The sequence below is a fragment of the Coregonus clupeaformis genome, chromosome 21 (assembly GCF_020615455.1).
Source record: "Coregonus clupeaformis isolate EN_2021a chromosome 21, ASM2061545v1, whole genome shotgun sequence".
Taxonomy (NCBI): Eukaryota; Metazoa; Chordata; class Actinopteri; order Salmoniformes; family Salmonidae; genus Coregonus; species Coregonus clupeaformis.
The window spans coordinates 44,862,608-44,882,119 of NC_059212.1; the positions used below are offsets into that span (position 1 = coordinate 44,862,608).

At 45.2% G+C, this 19,512-nt stretch overlaps 1 protein-coding gene across 1 annotated transcript; it reads right to left on the reverse strand.

Moving 5' to 3' along the window:
* Positions 1 to 2,236: 2,236 nt before the first annotated feature.
* Positions 2,237 to 3,352, reverse strand: LOC123481567 (early nodulin-75-like). Its single transcript, XM_045206048.1, has one exon. The coding sequence runs from the start codon at positions 3,350 to 3,352 to the stop codon at positions 2,237 to 2,239; it is 1,116 nt and encodes a 371-aa protein (XP_045061983.1).
* Between the last annotated feature and the right edge of the window lie 16,160 nt (positions 3,353 to 19,512).

The following is a 19,512-nucleotide window of genomic DNA, read 5'->3' on the forward strand; positions in this document are numbered from 1 at the left end:
CAACCAGATCATCTCATTAACCCCAACATAACCAGATCATCTCATTAACCCCAACACAACCAGATCATCTCATTAACCCCAACACAACCAGATCATCTCATTAACCCCAACATAACCAGATCATCTCATTAACCCCAACACAACCAGATCATCTCATTAACCCCAAGTAATCTCATTAACCCCAACATAACCATATCATCTCATTAACCCCAACACAACCAGATCATCTCATTAACCCCAAGTCATCTCATTAACCCCAACACAACCAGATCATCTCATTAACCCCAACACAACCAGATCATCTCATTAACCCCAACACAACCAGATCATCTCATTAACCCCAACAGGACCTAGATCAGTCCTTCTCAAATAGTGGGGCGCGCCCCCCTGGGGGGGCTCGGAGCGATGCCAGGGGGGGCGCGTGTGACCCCGGGGAACATGATTTTTTTTGCCGCAGGGAGTAGTTTTTTTTTGCACCGAACAAGAGCACACAGCACAGAGTAGGAGATATGAAGTGCAGATAACAAACCCTTATGAGACGCCATGGAAACATATCTAACAGGGATGAAAAGAAAGGCGGAGAGAGACGGAGATAATGAGACAAAGTCTCCCGAAAGCGAAGACGAGGAAATATGACGAAGCGTATGTAGCGCTTGGCTTCACTGTGACTACGGTGGGAGACGAGGAATCAGCACAAATTGTTTTATTCATTTTTGTTTTATAGGTCAAAGTGTTTCATATATTGTGCTCCTGAGTTAATGTTGCTGATCAATTTGAATTTATTATTATTTATTGATTATATTTAATTTTATTTTTCAGTATCAAATGGTCAAAAAAAAATTACAGTTTAAATAAGGGTTGCATTTTTTTTTAATTTCAGGCAAATTGATGCACTTTAAGTCTTTTCTGTTACAATGTTAATAAAGTTATTCTTTGTTGTAAGTTGATCTATATTTCTTTCTTTTTTCTTTTCTTTAATGTTAATAAGGATACAATGTTATGCAGAGGTGTACATATAACAATTTTATAGACAAATTATACTATTTACAGTCGCGGCGGAGAGTTGGGGGGCGCGAAATGTTTACTTCTTCCTAGGGGGGGCGTAACAGAAAATAATTGAGAAGCACTGACCTAGATCAATTCAACATCTTTTCCACGTTGCTTCAATTAAATTTTCAACCAGTGTGTGCTCAGTGGTTTATATACAGGTACCGATACAGGATCTTAATTTGACCAGTTTCTCACAGCAGGAAAATAATCCTGCAGCAACAGGAATTGTGAATTATTGTGTGGATTATAATTAATTGACATTTTAGTAGGGGGTAGATATATTTTTTAGTTAGGGCAAATCAAGGCCTAGATTCAATCAGATCAATTGGTAACCTGCGATAGCAGACACCCGCATAGCGTGTATTATGGCGGTGTCGGAGGTGGAACTGCTTTGGAGCCGTCAAATCGGTGAGCCGCTGCTCTTGCGATCATTGTCATGAAGCCACACCCACCCTGCTTTGGAGCCGTCAAATCGGTGAGCCGCTGCTCTTGCGATCATTGTCATGAAGCCACACCCACCCTGCTTTGGAGCCGTCAAATCGGTGAGCCGCTGCTCTTGCGATCATTGTCATGAAGCCGCGTTAGAAGTCCAGAAGGAGAAAGACTGTAGGCTATACAGAAATAATTACACTCAAATAGAAAATCATTCAAGTAAATAATGAGGATTTCTATCGGCCTAAAGGAGCTGTAGATTACATCTCACACTCCAGTGTTCCAACTTGTAAACAAGGCTGCCTGCATGGGATTACTGTTAATGCGACTACATGCAGCCAATGGCAATGTCCGCTTTAGGTATGACATCTCTAACACAGTTCCACCTCCGACAAAACAACCGCTATACGGATGACGGCTAAAGCGGATCTGATTGAATAGAGCCCCAAGTCTGAAATTTTTCTTTTTTGGGGGTGTCGAAATTACAAACTTTAAAAGCCTTTTTAAACCTTGAATTCACTGCAAGTTTTCCTGCAACAACAAGGGTGAAAAGATGAAGACCCTGCAGCTGTACCTGGCCACCTGTCAGTCAACCAATAATGTTCTTATTCTGGGTTGCCCTCAATGAGGAGTGAGGTTGACCTGACCTAGGAGTCTGTCTTCATTCATCAACAGGACTTTTACAGGACCTCATATAGCTATTTTAGAGAGTATTCTTGGTCTAGCACCTGTTACCTTCATCCAATAATGTTCTTTATTCTGGGTTACCCTCAATGAGGAGTGAGATGGATTCACTTGGAATGTTGTAGTTCTGTTGTTGGCCTTGTCTTGGCGCATGTGTTGTAACTCTTTCCTGTTGGCCAGTGTTGTTTATGAGCTGTGGGTCTGTGGTGTCTGCCTCCATCTCCTCTGAGGGGGGTTGAGCCGTGGGTCTGTGGTGTCTGCCTCCCATCTCCTCTGGGGGGTTGAACCGTGGGTCTGTGGTGTCTGCCTCCATCTCCTCTGGGGGGGTTGAGCCGTGGGTCTGTGGTGTCTGCCTCCATCTCCTCTGGGGGGTTGAGCCGTGGGTCTGTGGTGTCTGCCTCCATCTCCTCTGGGGGGGTTGAACCGTGGGTCTGTGGTGTCTGCCTCCATCTCCTCTGAGGGGGGTTGAGCCGTGGGTCTGTGGTGTCTGCCTCCATCTCCTCTGAGGGGGTTGAGCCGTGGGTCTGTGGTTGTCTGCCTCCATCTCCTCTGGGGGGTTGAGCCGTGGGTCTGTGGTGTCTGCCTCCATCTCCTCTGGGGGGTTGAGCCGTGGGTCTGTGGTGTCTTCCTCCATCTCCCTCTGGGGGGTTGAGCCGTGGGTCTGTGGTGTCTGCCTCCATCTCCTCTGGGGGGGTTGAACCGTGGGTCTGTGGTGTCTGCCTCCATCTCCTCTGGGGGGGGTTGAGCCGTGGGTCTGTGGTGTCTGCCTCCATCTCCTCTGGGGGTTGAGCCGGGGGTCTGGGGTGTCTGCCTCCATCTCCTCTGGGGGTTGAACCGTGGGTCTGTGGTGTCTGCCTCCATCTCCTCTGAGGGGGGTTGAGCCGTGGGTCTGTGGTGTCTGCCTCCATCTCCTCTGAGGGGGTTGAGCCGTGGGTCTGTGGTTGTCTGCCTCCATCTCCTCTGGGGGTTGAGCCGTGGGTCTGTGGTGTCTGCCTCCATCTCCTCTGGGGGGGTTGAGCCGTGGGTCTGTGGTGTCTGCCTCCATCTCCTCTGAGGGGGGTTGAACCGTGGGTCTGTGGTGTCTGCCTCCATCTCCTCTGAGGGGGGTTGAGCCCTGGGTCTGTGGTGTCTGCCTCCATCTCCTCTGAGGGGGGTTGAGCCATGGGTCTGTGGTGTCTGCCTCCATCTCCTCTGGGGGGGGTTGATCCTTGGCACGTCCCCCTATCCCTATCCACCAGCCTTACAGCCTTCTGTAACACGGCTCTGTAGAGGGAAGGCTCCTGTAGAGGGAAGGCTTCTGTAGAGGGAAGGCTCCTGTAGAGGGAAGGCTCATGTAGAGGGAAGGCTCCTGTAGAGGGAAGGCTCCTGTAGAGGGAAGGCTCAAGTAGAGGGAAGGCTCCTGTAGAGGGAAGGCTCCTGTAGAGGGAAGGCTTCTGTAGAGGGAAGGCTTCTGTAGAGGGAAGGCTCCTGTAGAGGGAAGGCTCCTGTAGAGGGAAGGCTCCTGTAGAGGGAAGGCTTCTGTAGAGGGAAGGCTCCTGTAGAGGGAAGGCTCCTGTAGAGGGAAGGCTCATGTAGAGGGAAGGCTTCTGTAGAGGGAAGGCTTCTGTAGAGGGAAGGCTTCTGTAGAGGGAAGGCTCATGTAGAGGGAAGGCTCCTGTAGAGGGAAGGCTCCTGTAGCTCGAAGAGGTTTCAGAGGACTAATGACTAGAACACTAGATGTCTTCCACGTCCTTTAGGCTAGCCAAGGAGAAACAAGCGGGGACAATGTTAATGTTTCACAATGATGAAGTTGGTGGAAAGATCCACTAAATGTGACGCGTTCTAGAATACCAATGTGCCAATGGCTATTTTCTTCCTCCCGGAACTAGATCAGAGAGTTCATCTGTCCATGCTGAGAACAAAGTGATTGGTTATGAAGACAAAAGACCTACACTAAAACAAACAGAACAATGCACCAAAAAAACGAATCACATTTCTAAACTCAGATACTGAGCATTAACATTGAGGTCAGTCTTTCCCATACATTTCCTTTACATATTGCATGAGTGGCAATGATACGTTCACACACACACACACGTTCACACACACACACACACACACACGTTCACACACATACACACACACACACACACGTTCACACACACGTTCACACACACACACACACGTTCACACACATACACACACACACACACGTTCACACACACACACACACACACACACACACACACACGTTCACACACACGTTCACACACACACACACACGTTCACACACACACACACACGTTCACACACACACACACACACACGTTCACACACACACACACACGTTCACACACACACACACACGTTCACACACATACACACACACACACGTTCACACATACACACACACACACGTTCACAAACACGTTCACACACAAGCACACACATGTTCACATGTAGAGGACGTCACGTTGCTTGCTTAGCGAGTACTACTTCTTCCTGATTTCGGCTCAAACCCAGGAGCTCTGCCTTGCTGACACACGTGACCGCCCTCCGGAGGTTTCTTAGCAGTCGGCGCCACCAAAAAGCTAAGCTCATACACCTAAGACATGCTAACCCCTCACCACTACCAGTAACAGGGGAAGTTAGCATGTCTTGGGGGGTATGATCATTGACCCTCTGTAACTTTCTCACTCAACGTTATTCACGATTCATTCAGGATTCCTGTTCTATTTTGATTTCCAATAAAAGTGACTCCAAAATGACACAATACATTATTTAGCATTCGTTTCTATTGGTCACAAAATAATCTGAAACACAACCAGCAACAAACAGCAAATGCATCCAACAAGCTTGATGCAGTCATTGCGTGCTATGAATATGGGACCAAATACTAAACTTTTTACTATTTTATATATACGATAATATAGTAATAATAGTCAATAATTTTGACCCCTACCTTTTTGAGAGAAAAACTAACTAAATGTTTAAAATAATATAATTTCCCAATTTATTTTGAGTGTATTTATTTTTATTCAGTCATTATTGCTCATCTTTATCAATGGTGTCAATAATTTCATACAACACTTTATCTGTCATGGAGGCTTCTGTGGTTTCTGATACTGGGATAGGACAGAAAGATGTTCCCACAACCACAAGAGAAATGTAAAATTGTTTTAACAAGTCATCTTTTTGTTTTTAACAGGGGAGTCCATAAGCGCAGACGAAGGATATCAAGGTCCTGGAAAGATTATGTAGCGAGTAATGGTCTAATATCCCTATACGATATAACTCAGTATTTGTATTATTAATTTGATGGTCTTTCTCGCTAATCTTTATCAAGTGTTCCAGTAATGACTATAGATCTAACATGGCTCACGCACACACGTCTTTATTCACAGATCTCAGTAGGGGGCAAACTGCTGTAATTCATCAGGAGAGTCCATGTGAGTTTAATTACTGTGTGTACATCCCAAATGGCACCCTATTCCTTACATAGTGCACTACTTTTGACCAGAGGCCTATGGGGGCCTAGGTCAAAAGTAGTGCACTGTATAGGGAATAGGGTGCCATTTGGGATGTATCCTGTGTAGATGTCCTGATAAGGTATGGTTAATTACAGAAGGAGAGAAGGGTGAAGTCATTAAGGTAAAGCTGGAAGCATCTGGGAATGAAAACCAAACATTTACTGTCTTTTCCTGCTGAGATTTACTGGCTGTATTTTTTTTTTACTGGCCCCCCCGTGGGAATTGAACCCACAACCCTGGCGTTGCAAACGCCATGCTCAACCAACTGAGCTACATCCCTGCCGGCCATTCCCTCCCCTATCCTGGACGACGCTGGGCCAATTGTGCGCCGCCCCATGGGTCTCCCGGTCACGGCCAGCTACGACAGAGCCTGTTCCAGTTTACATAGTGTAGGTAGTTTCACGGAATGTAAATTTTTCCCTACTCTGACAGGCATTCTAAATAAAAGTTGTTTAAAAAGTGCTGGATATCTTCCTGCAAGTTGACCTCCAACAGGGATTGGATATCACATTGTAAACCACCATAACGTGACACGTTACGAAATATATTCAAATAAGGCTTTACACCCTTTTGCCTCAAAGGAAGTCAACTGAAAGAGAAATGTGTTCTGCTGTAGTTGATTGTTAATTCAAAACAACACAGTGTGTAAAATGGCAATTGTAAAATGGCAATTGGAGTTAAATTTAAGCAACTCTTTGATGGTTGGAAATGGTCTCTCCTCTCTTTACTCCATTTAGTGTAGTTTTAACTCCAAAAATGTGTTTTGAGGAAAAGTGTTTTGAGATTCCCTTGAGAAAGGGCTCCCCTCTAGTTTGTTCTACACTCTGAGTAGGGAGTAACGAATTCAACGTCCCATCCTCTAAAGGTATTCTCCTCTTCCCCTCCTCCCCTCCTCTCCTTCCCTCCTCATCTGCCTCTCTTCTCCTCTCCTCTGCCCCTCTCCAATATATTGAGTTAATTAAGCGAAACCGGTGTGGGGAAGACCCTGTGCCTCAGAAAACATCCACAAATGTCAACTCTGAGACATGAGGGAGCTGGCGAGCTAACGTCGTCCCAGAACTAATTTAGAGAAGGAAACAGAGAGGAGAGGAGATTTTTAGACTAATTGAAAATAACCTTTTTTATATATTTGTATTATTGGAAGAATGACCTTCATTCTAGTCCGGTAATCTGCTGTTTTGTTTCATCAGGGGTTAAAGTACCACAGTTGACATAGACCTTTACAGTGGACCTTTTGGTTGTAAAAGACACAACGTCTTAATCCTGTGACAGATGTTCAACGTCACTAATCTGTTTCTATTACTATTTACACTGGTCTGTGTCATCCTATAGTCAGTCCATCACATACAGTAGATTACATAATATCACTGTGTAACACGGATTAAAGATTACGTTTCTGAAAACCATCTGTGCAACCTGTTGGATTATTTCCCAGAATTTACAGTTCTTTCAAATGAACAATGTGCAAACCGGCTCCTCTCCTCTCCTCTCCTCTCCTCTCCTCTCCTCTCCTCTCCTCTCCTCTCCTCTCCTCTCCTCTCCTCTCCTCTCCTCTCCTCTCCTCGTCTCTCCTCTCCTCTCCTCGTCTCTCCTCTCCTCTCCTCTCCTCTCCTCTCCTCTCCTCTCCTCTCCTCTCCTCTCCTCTCCCTCTCCTCTCCTCTCTCTCCTCTCCTCTCCTCTCCTCGTCTCTCCTCTCCTCTCCTCTCCTCTCCTCTCCTCTCCTCTCCTCGTCTCTCCTCTCCTCTCCTCGTCTCTCCTCTCCTCTCCTCGTCTCTCCTCTTCTCTTCTCTTATTTTCTCTTCTCCTCTCTTCCTTTCCTATCCTTCTATTAAGTTATGCTGTAAACAAAACACTTTTCTGGGTCACAACATCAGAGCCCCTGGAGTATTAACATCAGAGCCCCTGTCTCTCTCTCCCTCCCTCTCTATCTCTCTCTCTCTCTCTCTCCCTCCCTCTCTCTCTCTCTCTCTCTCTCCCTCCCTCCCTCTCTCTCTCTCTCTCTCTCTCTCTCTCTCTCTCTCTCTCTCTCTCTCTCTCTCTCTCTCTCTCTCTCCGCTCTCTCTCTCTCTCTCTCTCTCTCTCTCTCTCTCTCTCTCTGTGTCTCTCTGTCTCTCTGTCTCTCTTGCTCTCTCTCTGTCTCTGTCTCTGTCTCTGTCTCTGTCTCTGTCTCTGTCTCTGTGTCTCTGTGTCTCTGTGTCTCTGTGTCTGTCTCTGTCTCTGTCTCTGTCTCTGTCTCTGTCTCTCTCTCAACATATCTGGAGCGTGTCAGATTCTAATGTTTTGAACATGAATGTCTGTGTACAACATCAGAAGGTGTCTTTTCTTACGGAAAATAACATTATGTTGTGTCAGCTTTGGTGGAGAGGGGAAGAGAAGAGAGACAAAAGAAGAGAGAGTCATGTATAGTCCCTTCCTTCTCTCCTCTCTTTAACCAGGTCATGTATATTTCCCTGTGGATTTGACATTGTAATGGTGGGAAATTGTGGAAATTGTTAATTCACACATATGTTTACCCCAAGCTGCTACCAAGAGCTGTCAGCAAGGTGCCTTTAACATAATTTTTTATATAATATAATATTTAATTTACACCCTTTCCAACAGCCCTCAGATTTTACTTTCGTAAGAGCTACCAACCTGGCTGTGAATGCAATGAGTGAGGTGTGAATTCTATCTCATCATAAATTGGATGGAAATTATTCCATTTATTAATCTATATCCTGAGAAAAACAAAACCTTTTTTGTTGTTGTTGTTGATCCACAGCCTACTTTTGTAAGAGATTCACAGTGCCTGACAGGGATCCTATCAAGACTGTAGCCTACAACGAATCTTATCCCACACTTTGTGTAAATTGATTTCGACAAGTGGAATTGATTTCCAGATTGTCCAATAAATTGTGTCCGATGTAAAATGCAGCTGCTTGCGCCGCCCCTTGTGGAAGGCTGTATTGTGAAGCCCTGTACAGTTGAGGATCACTCACTGTTGCCGGTCTGGTTCCACAGAGACGCAACTAGGGAGGGGAGAGCACAGAGAGAGAGAGAGACCGGCGGATTACGCACAGCCCCAGACACGACGCATGCTTTGGAGTGTGTGGGAACATAAACCATTTTCTGGTAAGACAGTCGGTAGGATTTATGTTGTTTTATTTTGCATATTTAACTGTCAGATATTTATTGTAGCTTTATGTTTAGGCTACAGATGTAGGATCTTAATTTGATCACTCTTTTGTTGCTAAGAATTGTCCTGCATAGCAGGAAATGCAAACTTGCAGTGTATTCAAGGTTTAAAAAGGCTTCTAAAGTTTGTAATTTCCACTTTAAAATGTCAGCCTTGATTTGCCCTTGAGGGAAAATGTATCGACCCCTACAAAAAATGTCCAATAATTATAATCCACATAATAATTCACATTTCCTGTTGCTGCAGGATTATTTTCCTGCTGTAGCAAACTGGCTCAAATTAAGATCCTATATCTGTATAATGCAATTCATCACACTTAAAACTTACTGGACGCAGACACAGATGGTTTTCAAACATTTTTCAATATTTGCATGTTAGGCTATTTGCTTTCCAAACCACTTCATAAAAAAAAATAAAAAAGATTGGTTTGTAGTTATTTCAATAGTCAGTCTTGTGTTATTACAATGATAATTGACAATAGCTTAAATAGCCTAAATAGGAAACGTGTCTGAATCTGATTTGTTTGGGCTCTGCCCTCTCGCCTCTGGACATTGAAGACAATTTGGTTGTTTCAGTCAGTGAGTATGTGGGAAGTGCACTAGCAGTGGCTAGTCAAACGTTGGTAGTAGGCGAGTAGTAGTAGTAGTAGTAGTAGTAGTAGTAGTAGTAGTAGTAGTAGTAGTAGTAGTAGTAGTAGTAGTAGTAGTAGTAGAGAAACTCAAATTAAGTTGAATTACCTTTGTAGCGTCTGCATCCTAAATAGCCACTTCAGCACGTCATGTCAACACGCACACATTCGGTCTACATTGACCTCAGCGAGAACTGTGCATGTTTGTCACCAAAGTCTGCATTGTGTGAAACTCAAGTGAGGACATATGTGTTTTGGTTAGTATTGGAGGGTTAGGGTGAGGATATGTTTTGTTTTGGTTAGTATTGGAGGTGGATGTCTAGGGAAGGAAGGTCTGGACTTTATCAGTGTAGAATCCAACACCTTCTCACCCCTATTCCGGGCCAGGGGCGGATTGGCTATCTGGCACTTCTGGCAAATGACAGATGGGCTGGACCGTTTTTTAATTGGGTGGGCTGGTCGAAATTGACCTACATCAAAATATGTATTTTTCATATAAAAAAAGGTGACATGGCCGGTTTCCTGTCCTGCCCTCCCCTATCCAGGGCCTGTTAAGATTGTATTTGTAAAGACTGTTATACATACAGTGCCTTGCAAAAGTATTCATCCCCCTTGGCATTTTTCCTATTTTGTTGCATTACAACCTTTAATTTAAATAGATTTTTATTTGGACTTCATGTAATGGACATACACAAAATAGTCCAAATTGGTGAAGTGAAATGAAAAAAATAACTTTATTCAAAAAATTCTAAAAAATAAATAACTGAAAAGTGGTGCGTGCATATATGTATTCACCCCCTTTGCTATGAAGCCCCTAAATAAGATCTGGTGCAACCAATTACCTTCAGAAGTCACATAATTAGTTAAATAAAGTCCACTTGTGTGCAATCTAAGTGTCCCATGATCTCAGTATATATACACCTGTTCTGAAAGGCCCCAGAGTCTGCAACACCACTAAGCAAGGAGCTCTCCAAACAGGTCAGGGACAAAATTGTGGAGAAGTACAGATCAGGGTTGGGTTATAAAAAAATATCCGAAACGTTGAACATCCCACGGAGCGCCATTAAATCCATTATTAATAAATGGAAAGAATATGGCACCACAACAAACCTGCCAAGAGAGGGCGACCCACCAAAACTCACGGACCAGGCAAGGAGGGCATTAATCAGAGAGGCAACAAAGAGACCAAAGATAACCCTGAAGGAGCTGCAAAGCTCCACAGTGGAAATTGGAGTATCTGATCATAGGACCACTTTAAGCCGTACACGCCACAGAGCTGGGCTTTACGGAAGAGTGGCCAGAAAAAAGCCATTGCATTAATAAGCAAAAATGTTTGGTGTTTGCCAAAAGCCATGTGGGAGACTCCCCAAACATATGGAAGAAGGTACTCTGGTCAGATGTGACAAAAATTTAGCTGTTTGGCCATCAAGGAAAATGCTATGTCTGGCGCAAACCCAACACCTCTCATCACCCCGAGAACCAGCATGGTGGTGGCAGCATCATACTGTGGGGATGTTTTTCATCGGCAGGGACTGGGAAACTGGTCAGAATTGAAGAAATGATGGATGGTGCTAAATACAGGGAAATTCTTGAGGGAAACCTGTTTCAGTCTTCCAGAGATTTGAGGTTCACCTTCCAGCAGGACAATGACCCTAAGCATACTGCTAAAGCAACACTCAGGTGGTTTAAGGGGAAACATTTAAATGTCTTGGAATGGCCAAGTCAAAGCCCAGACCTCAATCCAATTGATAATCTGTGGTATGACTTAAAGATTGCTGTACACCAGCGGAACCCATCCAACTTGAAGGAGCTGGAGCAGTTTTGCCTTGAAGAATGGGCAGAAATCCCAGTGGCTAGATGTGCCAAGCTTATAGAGACATACCCCAAGAGACTTGCAGCTGTAATTGCTGCAAAAGGTGTCTCTACAAAGTATTGACTTTGGAGGGGGGGTGAATAGTTATGCACGCTCAAGTTTTCTGTTTTTCTATCTTATTTGTTGTTTGTTTCACCCCAAAAATATTTTTGCATCTTCAAAGTGGTAGGCATGTGTGTAAATCAAATGATACAAACCCCCCAAAAATCAATTTTAATTCCAGGTTGTAAGGCAACAAAATAGGAAAAATGCCAAGGGGGGTGAATAGGGCGTCAGGTAGCTTAGTGGTTAAGAGCGTTGTGCCAGTAACCGAAAGGTTGCTGGTTCTAATCCCCGAGGTGACTAGGTGAAAAATCTGTCGATGTGCCCTTGAGCAAGGCACTTAACCCTAATTGCTCTGGATAAGAGCGTCTGCTAAATGATTAATTATTAATTATAACACTTTCGCAAGCCATTGTATCTATAATGAGCCTTTGGCTGATAAGTGAAAAAAGTTGTCTCATCTAACACGTCCAAGCAGGAATGCATGGCTCAAGATATTTTGTGCTGACCTAATCCAGTGATTGCCATGAATTTTGGGTTGACAACTACACTATAGTTGCAATATTTTACTGTCAAAATAGGACTCCTTTCCTGATTTTTTTTTGTTCAATAGGGATGAATTACATACATCTTAATATGCAGTAACTAAATATCTTAGGCTAATTCATTTGGCCTTCAACACCTGAGGAAGTGGAAACTCAAAACACACTAACTAGCCAACACGCTAACTCAAAACACTGCTAGTAGCCATGTATTCATCCAACAGTAAACTTTGCAGTTGTAGGCTACTACCCATAGGCCTATGCCTTAGCAATGGCCTGTGCGGATTTCACCCGCGTGCCGCTGCGTATCTCAAAGCCATGTCAAATATATTTGTTTTAAAATAGTTGCTATTGAGCTGAATATTGAGAGTTGAGAAATAAAAATGATACCTACATAAAAGCTGAGACCTTCCTCTGTTCGACAGGGACAACAGAGCTGTTGCATTTTTGAAATGTTATACGATCAGACAGACATTTTCCACTCGAGGGGGGAGAGGAGAGTGGCTCGCTCATTACAGCAGCGGGCCCCAGGGAAACAGGCACAGGAGCTCGCTCATTACAGCAGCGGGCCCCAGGGAAACAGGCACAGGAGCTCGCTCATTACAGCAGCGGGCCCCAGGGAAACAGGCACAGGAGCTCGCTCATTACAGCAGCGGGCCCCAGGGAAACAGGCACAGGAGCTCGCTCATTACAGCAGCGGGCCTCAGGGAAACAGGCACAGGAGCTCGCTCATTACAGCAGCGGGCCCCAGGGAAACAGGCACAGGAGCTCGCTCATTACAGCAGCGGGCCTCAGGGAAACAGGCACAGGAGCTCGCTCATTACAGCAGCGGGCCCCAGGGAAACAGGCACAGGAGCTCGCTCATTACAGCAGCGGGCCTCAGGGAAACAGGCACAGGAGCTCGCTCATTACAGCAGTGGGCCCCAGGGAAACAGGCACAGGAGCTCGCTCATTACAGCAGCGGGCCTCAGGGAAACAGGCACAGGAGCTCGCTCATTACAGCAGCGGGCCTCAGGGAAACAGGCACAGGAGCAGGGCTTTCACTACTGGGATCATAATGACCTTTACTGTTTGACCAATTCATGGATTTGGCCGGGAACCTTTTTTTTTATGTGACAATGTAGACATTGGCAAACTTCAGACGGGCCTGGACATGCGCTGGCTTGAGCAGGGGGGCCTTGCGTGCGCTGCAGGATTTTAATCCATGACGGCGTAGTGTGTTACTAATGGTTTTCTTTGAGACTGTGGTCCCAGCTCTCTTCAGGTCATTGACCAGGTCCTGCCGTGTAGTTCTGGGCTGATCCCTCACCTTCCTCATGATCATTGATGCCCCACGAGGTGAGATCTTAGATGGAGCCCCAGACCGAGGGTGATTGACCGTCATCTTGAACTTCTTTCATTTTCTAATAATTGCGCCAACAGTTGTTGCCTTCTCACCAAGCTGCTTGCCTATTGTCCTGTAGACCATCCCAGCCTTGTGCAGGTCTACAATTTTATCCCTGATTTTCTTACACAGCTCTCTGGTCTTGGCCATTGTGGAGAGGTTGGAGTCTGTTTGATTGAGTGTGTGGACAGGTGTCTTTTATACAGGTAACAAGTTCAAACAGGTGCAGTTAATACAGGTAATGAGTGGAGAACAGGAGGGCTTCTTAAAGAAAAACTAACAGGTCTGTGAGAGCCGGAATTCTTACTGGTTGGTAGGTGATCAAATACTTATGTCATGCAATAAAATGCAAATGAATTACTTAAAAATCATACAATGTGATTTTCTGGATTTTTGTTTTAGATTCCGTCTCTCACAGTTGAAGTGTACCTATGATAAAAATTACAGACCTCTACATGCTTTGTAAGTAGGAAAACCTGCAAAATCGGCAGTGTATCAAATACTTGTTCTCCCCACTGTAGGTCAGGAAGCTGTTGAACTGAAAGGGGTGATGATTTTAAAGACACACTGTTAGATGTGCATACCATCATAGAGTAGAGTAGAGTAGAGTAGAGTAGAGTAGAGTATAGTAGAGTAGAGTAGAGTAGAGTAGAGTAGAGTAGAGTAGAGTAGAGTAGAGTAGAGTAGAGTAGAGTATAGTATAGTATAGTAGAGTAGAGTAGAGTATAGTATAGTAGGGTAGGGTAGGGTATAAACTCCCAGTAATTTATTGGGTAAACCACCAACGTTTCGGCATCTTTCAGAAAAACATTTTAACGCTCATCTTTCAAAAATGTATTTTTATTTTTTATTTTTTTATTTAACCTTTATTTAACCAGGTAAGCCAGTTGAGAACAAGTTCTCATTTACAACTGCGACCTGGCCAAGATAAAGCAAAGCAGTGCGATAAAAACAACAACACAGAGTTACATATGGGGTAAAACAAAACATAAAGTCAAAAATACAACAGAAAATATATATACAGTGTTTGCAAATGTAGCAAGTTATGGAGGTAAGGCAATAAATAGGCTATAGTGCAACATAATTACAATTAGTATTAACACTGGAATGATAGATGTGCAAGAGATGATGTGCAAATAGAGATACTGGGGTGCAAATGAGCAAAATAAATAACAATATGGGGATGAGGTAGTTGGGTGGGCTAATTTCAGATGGGCTGTGTACAGGTGCAGTGATCGGTAAGGTGCTCTGACAACTGATGCTTAAAGTTAGTGAGGGAGATAAGAGTCTCCAGCTTCAGAGATTTTTGCAGTTCGTTCCAGTCATTGGCAGCAGAGAACTGGAAGGAATGGCGGCCAAAGGAGGTGTTGACTTTGGGGATGACCAGTGAGATATACCTGCTGGAGCGCAGACTACGGGTGGGTGTTGCTATGGTGACCAATGAGGTGGGGATTTCCCTAGCAGTGATTTATAGATGGCCTGGAGCCAGTGGGTTTGGCGACGAAAATGTAGTGAGGACCAGCCAACAAGAGCGTACAGGTCACAGTGGTGGGTAGTATATGGGGCTTTGGTGACAAAACGGATGGCACTGTGATAGACTACAGCCAATTTGCTGAGTAGAGTGTTGGAGGCTATTTTGTAAATTACATCGCCGAAGTCAAGGATCGGTAGGATAGTCAGTTTTACGAGGGCATGTTTGGCAGCATGAGTGAAGGAAGCTTTGTTGCGAAATAGGAAGCCGATTCTAGATTTAACTTTGGATTGGAGATTCTTAATGTGAGTCTGGAAGGAGAGTTTACAGTCTAACCAGACACCTAGGTATTTGTAGTTGTCCACATACTCTAGGTCAGACCCGTCGAGAGTAGTGATTCTAGTCGGGTGGGCGGGTGCCAGCAGCATTCGATTGAAGAGCATGCATTTAGTTTTACTAGTGTTTAAGAGCAGTTGGAGGCTACTGAAGGAGTGTTGTATGGCATTGAAGCTCATTTGGAGGTTTGTTAACACAGTGTCCAATGAAGGGCCAGATGTATACAAAATGGTGTCGTCTGCGTAGAGGTGGATCTGAGATTCACCAGCAGCAAGAGCGACATCATTGATATACACAGAGAAAAGAGTCGGCCCAAGAATTGAACCCTGTGGCACCCCCATAGAGACTGCCATCGGTCCAGACAACAGACCCTCCAATTTGACACATTGAACTCTATCTGAGAAGTAGTTGGTGAACCAGGCGAGGCAGTCATTTGAGAAACCAAGGCTATTTAGTCTGCCAATAAGAATGCGGTGGTTGACAGAGTCGAAAGCCTTGGCCAGGTCGATGAAGACGGCTGCACAGTACTGTCTATTATCAATCGCGGTTATAATATCGTTTAGGACCTTGAGCGTGGCTGAAGTGCACCCATGACCAGCTCGGAAACCGGATTGCATAGTGGAGAAGGTACGGTGGTATTCGAAATGGTCGGTGATCTGTTTGTTAACTTGGCTTTCAAATACTTCCGAAAGGCAGGGCAGGATGGATATAGGTCTGTAGCAGTTTGGATCTAGAGTGTCACCCCCTTTGAAGAGGGGGATGACCGCGGCAGCTTTCCAATCTCTGGGGATCTCAGACGTTACGAAAGAGAGGTTGAACAGGCTGGTAATAGGGGTTGCGACTATTGCTTGTGTATATTGGTTCCTAACTTCCCTGAAAAGTTGCATATCGCGGGGGCTATTTGATGCTAATGCAGTACGCCACAGGATGTTTTTGTGCTGGTCAAGGGCAGTCAAGTCTGAGGAGAACCAGGGGCTATATCTGTTCTTAGTTCTGTATTTTTTGAATGGGGCATGTTTATTTAAGATTGAGAGGAAATTACTATAAAGGACAACCAGGCATCCTCTACTGACGGAATGAGATCTATATCCATCCAGAACACCTTGGCCAGGTCAATTAGGAAGGCCTGCTCGCTAAAGTGTTTTAGGGAGCGTTTGACATTGATGAGGGGTGGGTCGTTTGACCGCGGACCCGTTACGGACGCAGGCAATAAGGCAGTGATCGCTGAGATCCTGGTTGAAGACAGCAGAGGTCTATTTAGAGGGTAAATTAGTCAGGATGATATCTATGAGGGTACCCATGTTTACGGATTTAGGGTTGTACCTGGTAGGTTCGTTGATAATTTGTGTGAGATTGAGGGCATCTAGTTTAGATTGTAGGATGGCCGGGGTGTTAAGCTTATCCCAATTTAGGTCACCAAGCAGTACGAACTCTGAGGATAAATGGGGGGCAATCAATTCACATATGGTGTCCAGGGCACAGCTGGGGGCTGAGGGGGGTCTGTAGCAAGCGGCAACAGTGAGAGACTTATTTCTGGCAAGGTGGATTTTTAGAAGTAGAAGCTCAAACTGTTTGGGCACAGACCTGGATAGTATGATAGAGCTCTGCAGGCTATCTCTACAGTAGATTGCAACTCCACCGCCTTTGGCAGTTCTATCTAGATGGAAAATGTTGTAGTTGGGGATGGACATTTCAGAATTTTTGGTGGCCTTCCTAAGCCAGGATTCAGACACTGCTAGAACATCAGGGTTGGCGGAGTGTGCTAACGCAGTGAATAACTCAAACTTAGGAAGGAGGCTTCTGATGTTAACGTGCAGAAAACCAAGGCTTTTACGGATACAGAAGTGAACAAATGATAGCTCCTGGGGAGTAGGAGTGATACTGGGGGCTGCAGGGCCTGGGTTAGCCTCTACATCACCAGAGGAACAGAGGAGGACTAGAATAAGGATACAGCTAAAGGCTTTAAGAACTGGTCTTCTAGTGCGTTGGGTACAGAGAATAAAGGGGGCAGATTTCCGGGCGTTGTAGAAAAGATTCAGGGCATTATGTACAGACAAGGATATGGAAGGATATGAGTACAGTGGAGGTAAACCTAAGCGTTGGGTAACAATGAAAGAGATAGCATCACTGGAGGCACCGATTGAGCCGGTTTCAGCGTGTATGGGGGTGGAACAAAGGAACTATTTGAGGCAGTTTGAGAGGGACTTGGGGTTCTACAGTGAAATTGTATAATAAGAACTAACTGGAACAGCAATAGGCAAGGCATATTGACATGGGAGAGAGGCATAAAGCAATCACAGGTGTTATTAGAGAGAGCTAAGACAACAACTGGTAATGGCGATAAAGTTTGGGCTGAGGCTAAACAGAATAAACAGGACAGGGTACCGTGTAAAGGAACAGTCCAGCAGGCATCAGCTGTGCAGCTGAGTGATCATAAGGTCCAGTGAACAGCAATATGTGAGTCCGAGAGCAGTTCAAATTGGTGCTTTAGCACAGCGAGCAGGAAGTACGGTTGTAGTTTGCGTGTGCTAGCGGGCCGGGGCTAGCAGATGGATCTTCGTGGTCGTCGCAACGGGAAGCCTGTTGAAACCACAGACGATTATGTCGGCAGACCAGTCGTGATGGATCGGCAGGGCTCCGTGTCGACTCTAGGAGGTCCCATCTGGTTGACAGAGAGGTACAGTGGGGGGAAAAAGTATTTAGTCAGCCACCAATTGTGCAAGTTCTCCCACTTAAAAATATGAGAGAGGCCTACAGCAACATCCATCCGACATCCATTCGGTTGCGGCTAGCTAGTTCCGGTGTTAAGGTCCAGTGATTCAGTTATTCCGGCAGAAAATCCGATGTTCTGGGTAAAAACCGCTAACGGTGGCTAATAGCAAGTAGCTAGTTAGCTAGTTAGCTGGCTGGCTAGTTTCAACTGGAGATTAAAGATAAGGGTGAGTAAATAATAGAATCCGTTCCACATTGAGTGAGGCGGGTTGCAGGAAAGTATATTTAGTAGAAGGATGAAAAGTGTGATAGGGAAATATATACGTAAAATACAAAAATAAATACAAAAACAGGCTATTTACATGGACACACAAGAGAACACGACCGCACTGCTACGCCATCTTGGAAGCCAGCTGTCATCTTTCAGAAAAGTATTTTAACTCTCATCTTTCAGAAAAGTATTTTAACTGTCATTCAGAAAAGTATTTTAACTCTCATCTTTCTGAAAAGTATTTTAACTCTCATTCTTCACAAAATTATTTTAATGCTCATCTTTCAGAAAAGTATTAACTCTCATCTTTCAGAAATGTATTTCAACTCTCATCTTTCAGAAATTGAGCTTCCTTATGGCCTGTTGAGCTCTGTCTTTCAGCACCTTGGACTAGGGCAGTCCCGGTTTGGCCTGTCGAGCTCTGTCTTTCAGCACCTTGGACTAGGGCAGTCCCGGTTTGGCCTGACGAGCTCTGTCTTTCAGCACCTTGGACTAGGGCAGTCCCGGATTGGCCTGTCAAGCTCTGTCTTTCAGCACTTTGGACAGGGGCAGTCCCGGTTTGGCCTGTCGAGCTCTGTCTTTCAGCACCTTGGACAGGGAAAGTCCCGGTTTGGCCTGACGAGCTCTGTCTTTCAGCACCTTGGACAGGGGCAGTCCCGGTTTGGCCTGTCGAGCTCTGTCTTTCAGCACCTTGGACAGGGAAAGTCCCGGTTTGGCCTGACGAGCTCTGTCTTTCAGCACCTTGGACAGGGGCAGTCCCGGTTTGGCCTGTCGAGCTCTGTCTTTCAGCACCTTGGACTAGGGCAGTCCCGGTTTGGCCTGTCGAGCACTGTCTTTTAGCACCTTGGACTAGGGCAGTCCCAGTTTGGCCTGTCGAGCTCTGTCTTTCAGCACCTTGGACTAGGGCAGTCCCGGTTTGGCCTGACAAACTCTGTCTTTCAGCACCTTGGACTAGGGCAGTCCCGGTTTGATTTGACGAACTCTGTCTTTCAGCACCTTGGACAGGGGCAGTCCCAGTTTGTGCGTTCTAGAGTCACATGTAGGCATATGATCGTTCACATCTTTTTGGAGTTACCTGTGGCGCTGATGTTTAGGCCGAGGTACGCATAGTTTTTTTGTGTGCTCTGGGGCAATGGCATCTAGAGCTTTTTGGAACACCATTATTTTTGTCTTACTGAGACTTACTGGCAGGGGCCAGGTCTGACAGAATCTGTGCAGAAGATCTAGGTGATGCTGTAGGCCCTTCTTGGTTGGGGACAGAAGCACCAAATCATCAGCAAACAGTAGACATTTGACTTCAGATTCTAGCAGGGTGAGGCCGGGTGCTGCAGACTGTTCTAGTGCCCTCGCCAATTCGTTGAAATATATGTTGATGAGGGTGGGGCTCAAGCTGCATCCTTGTC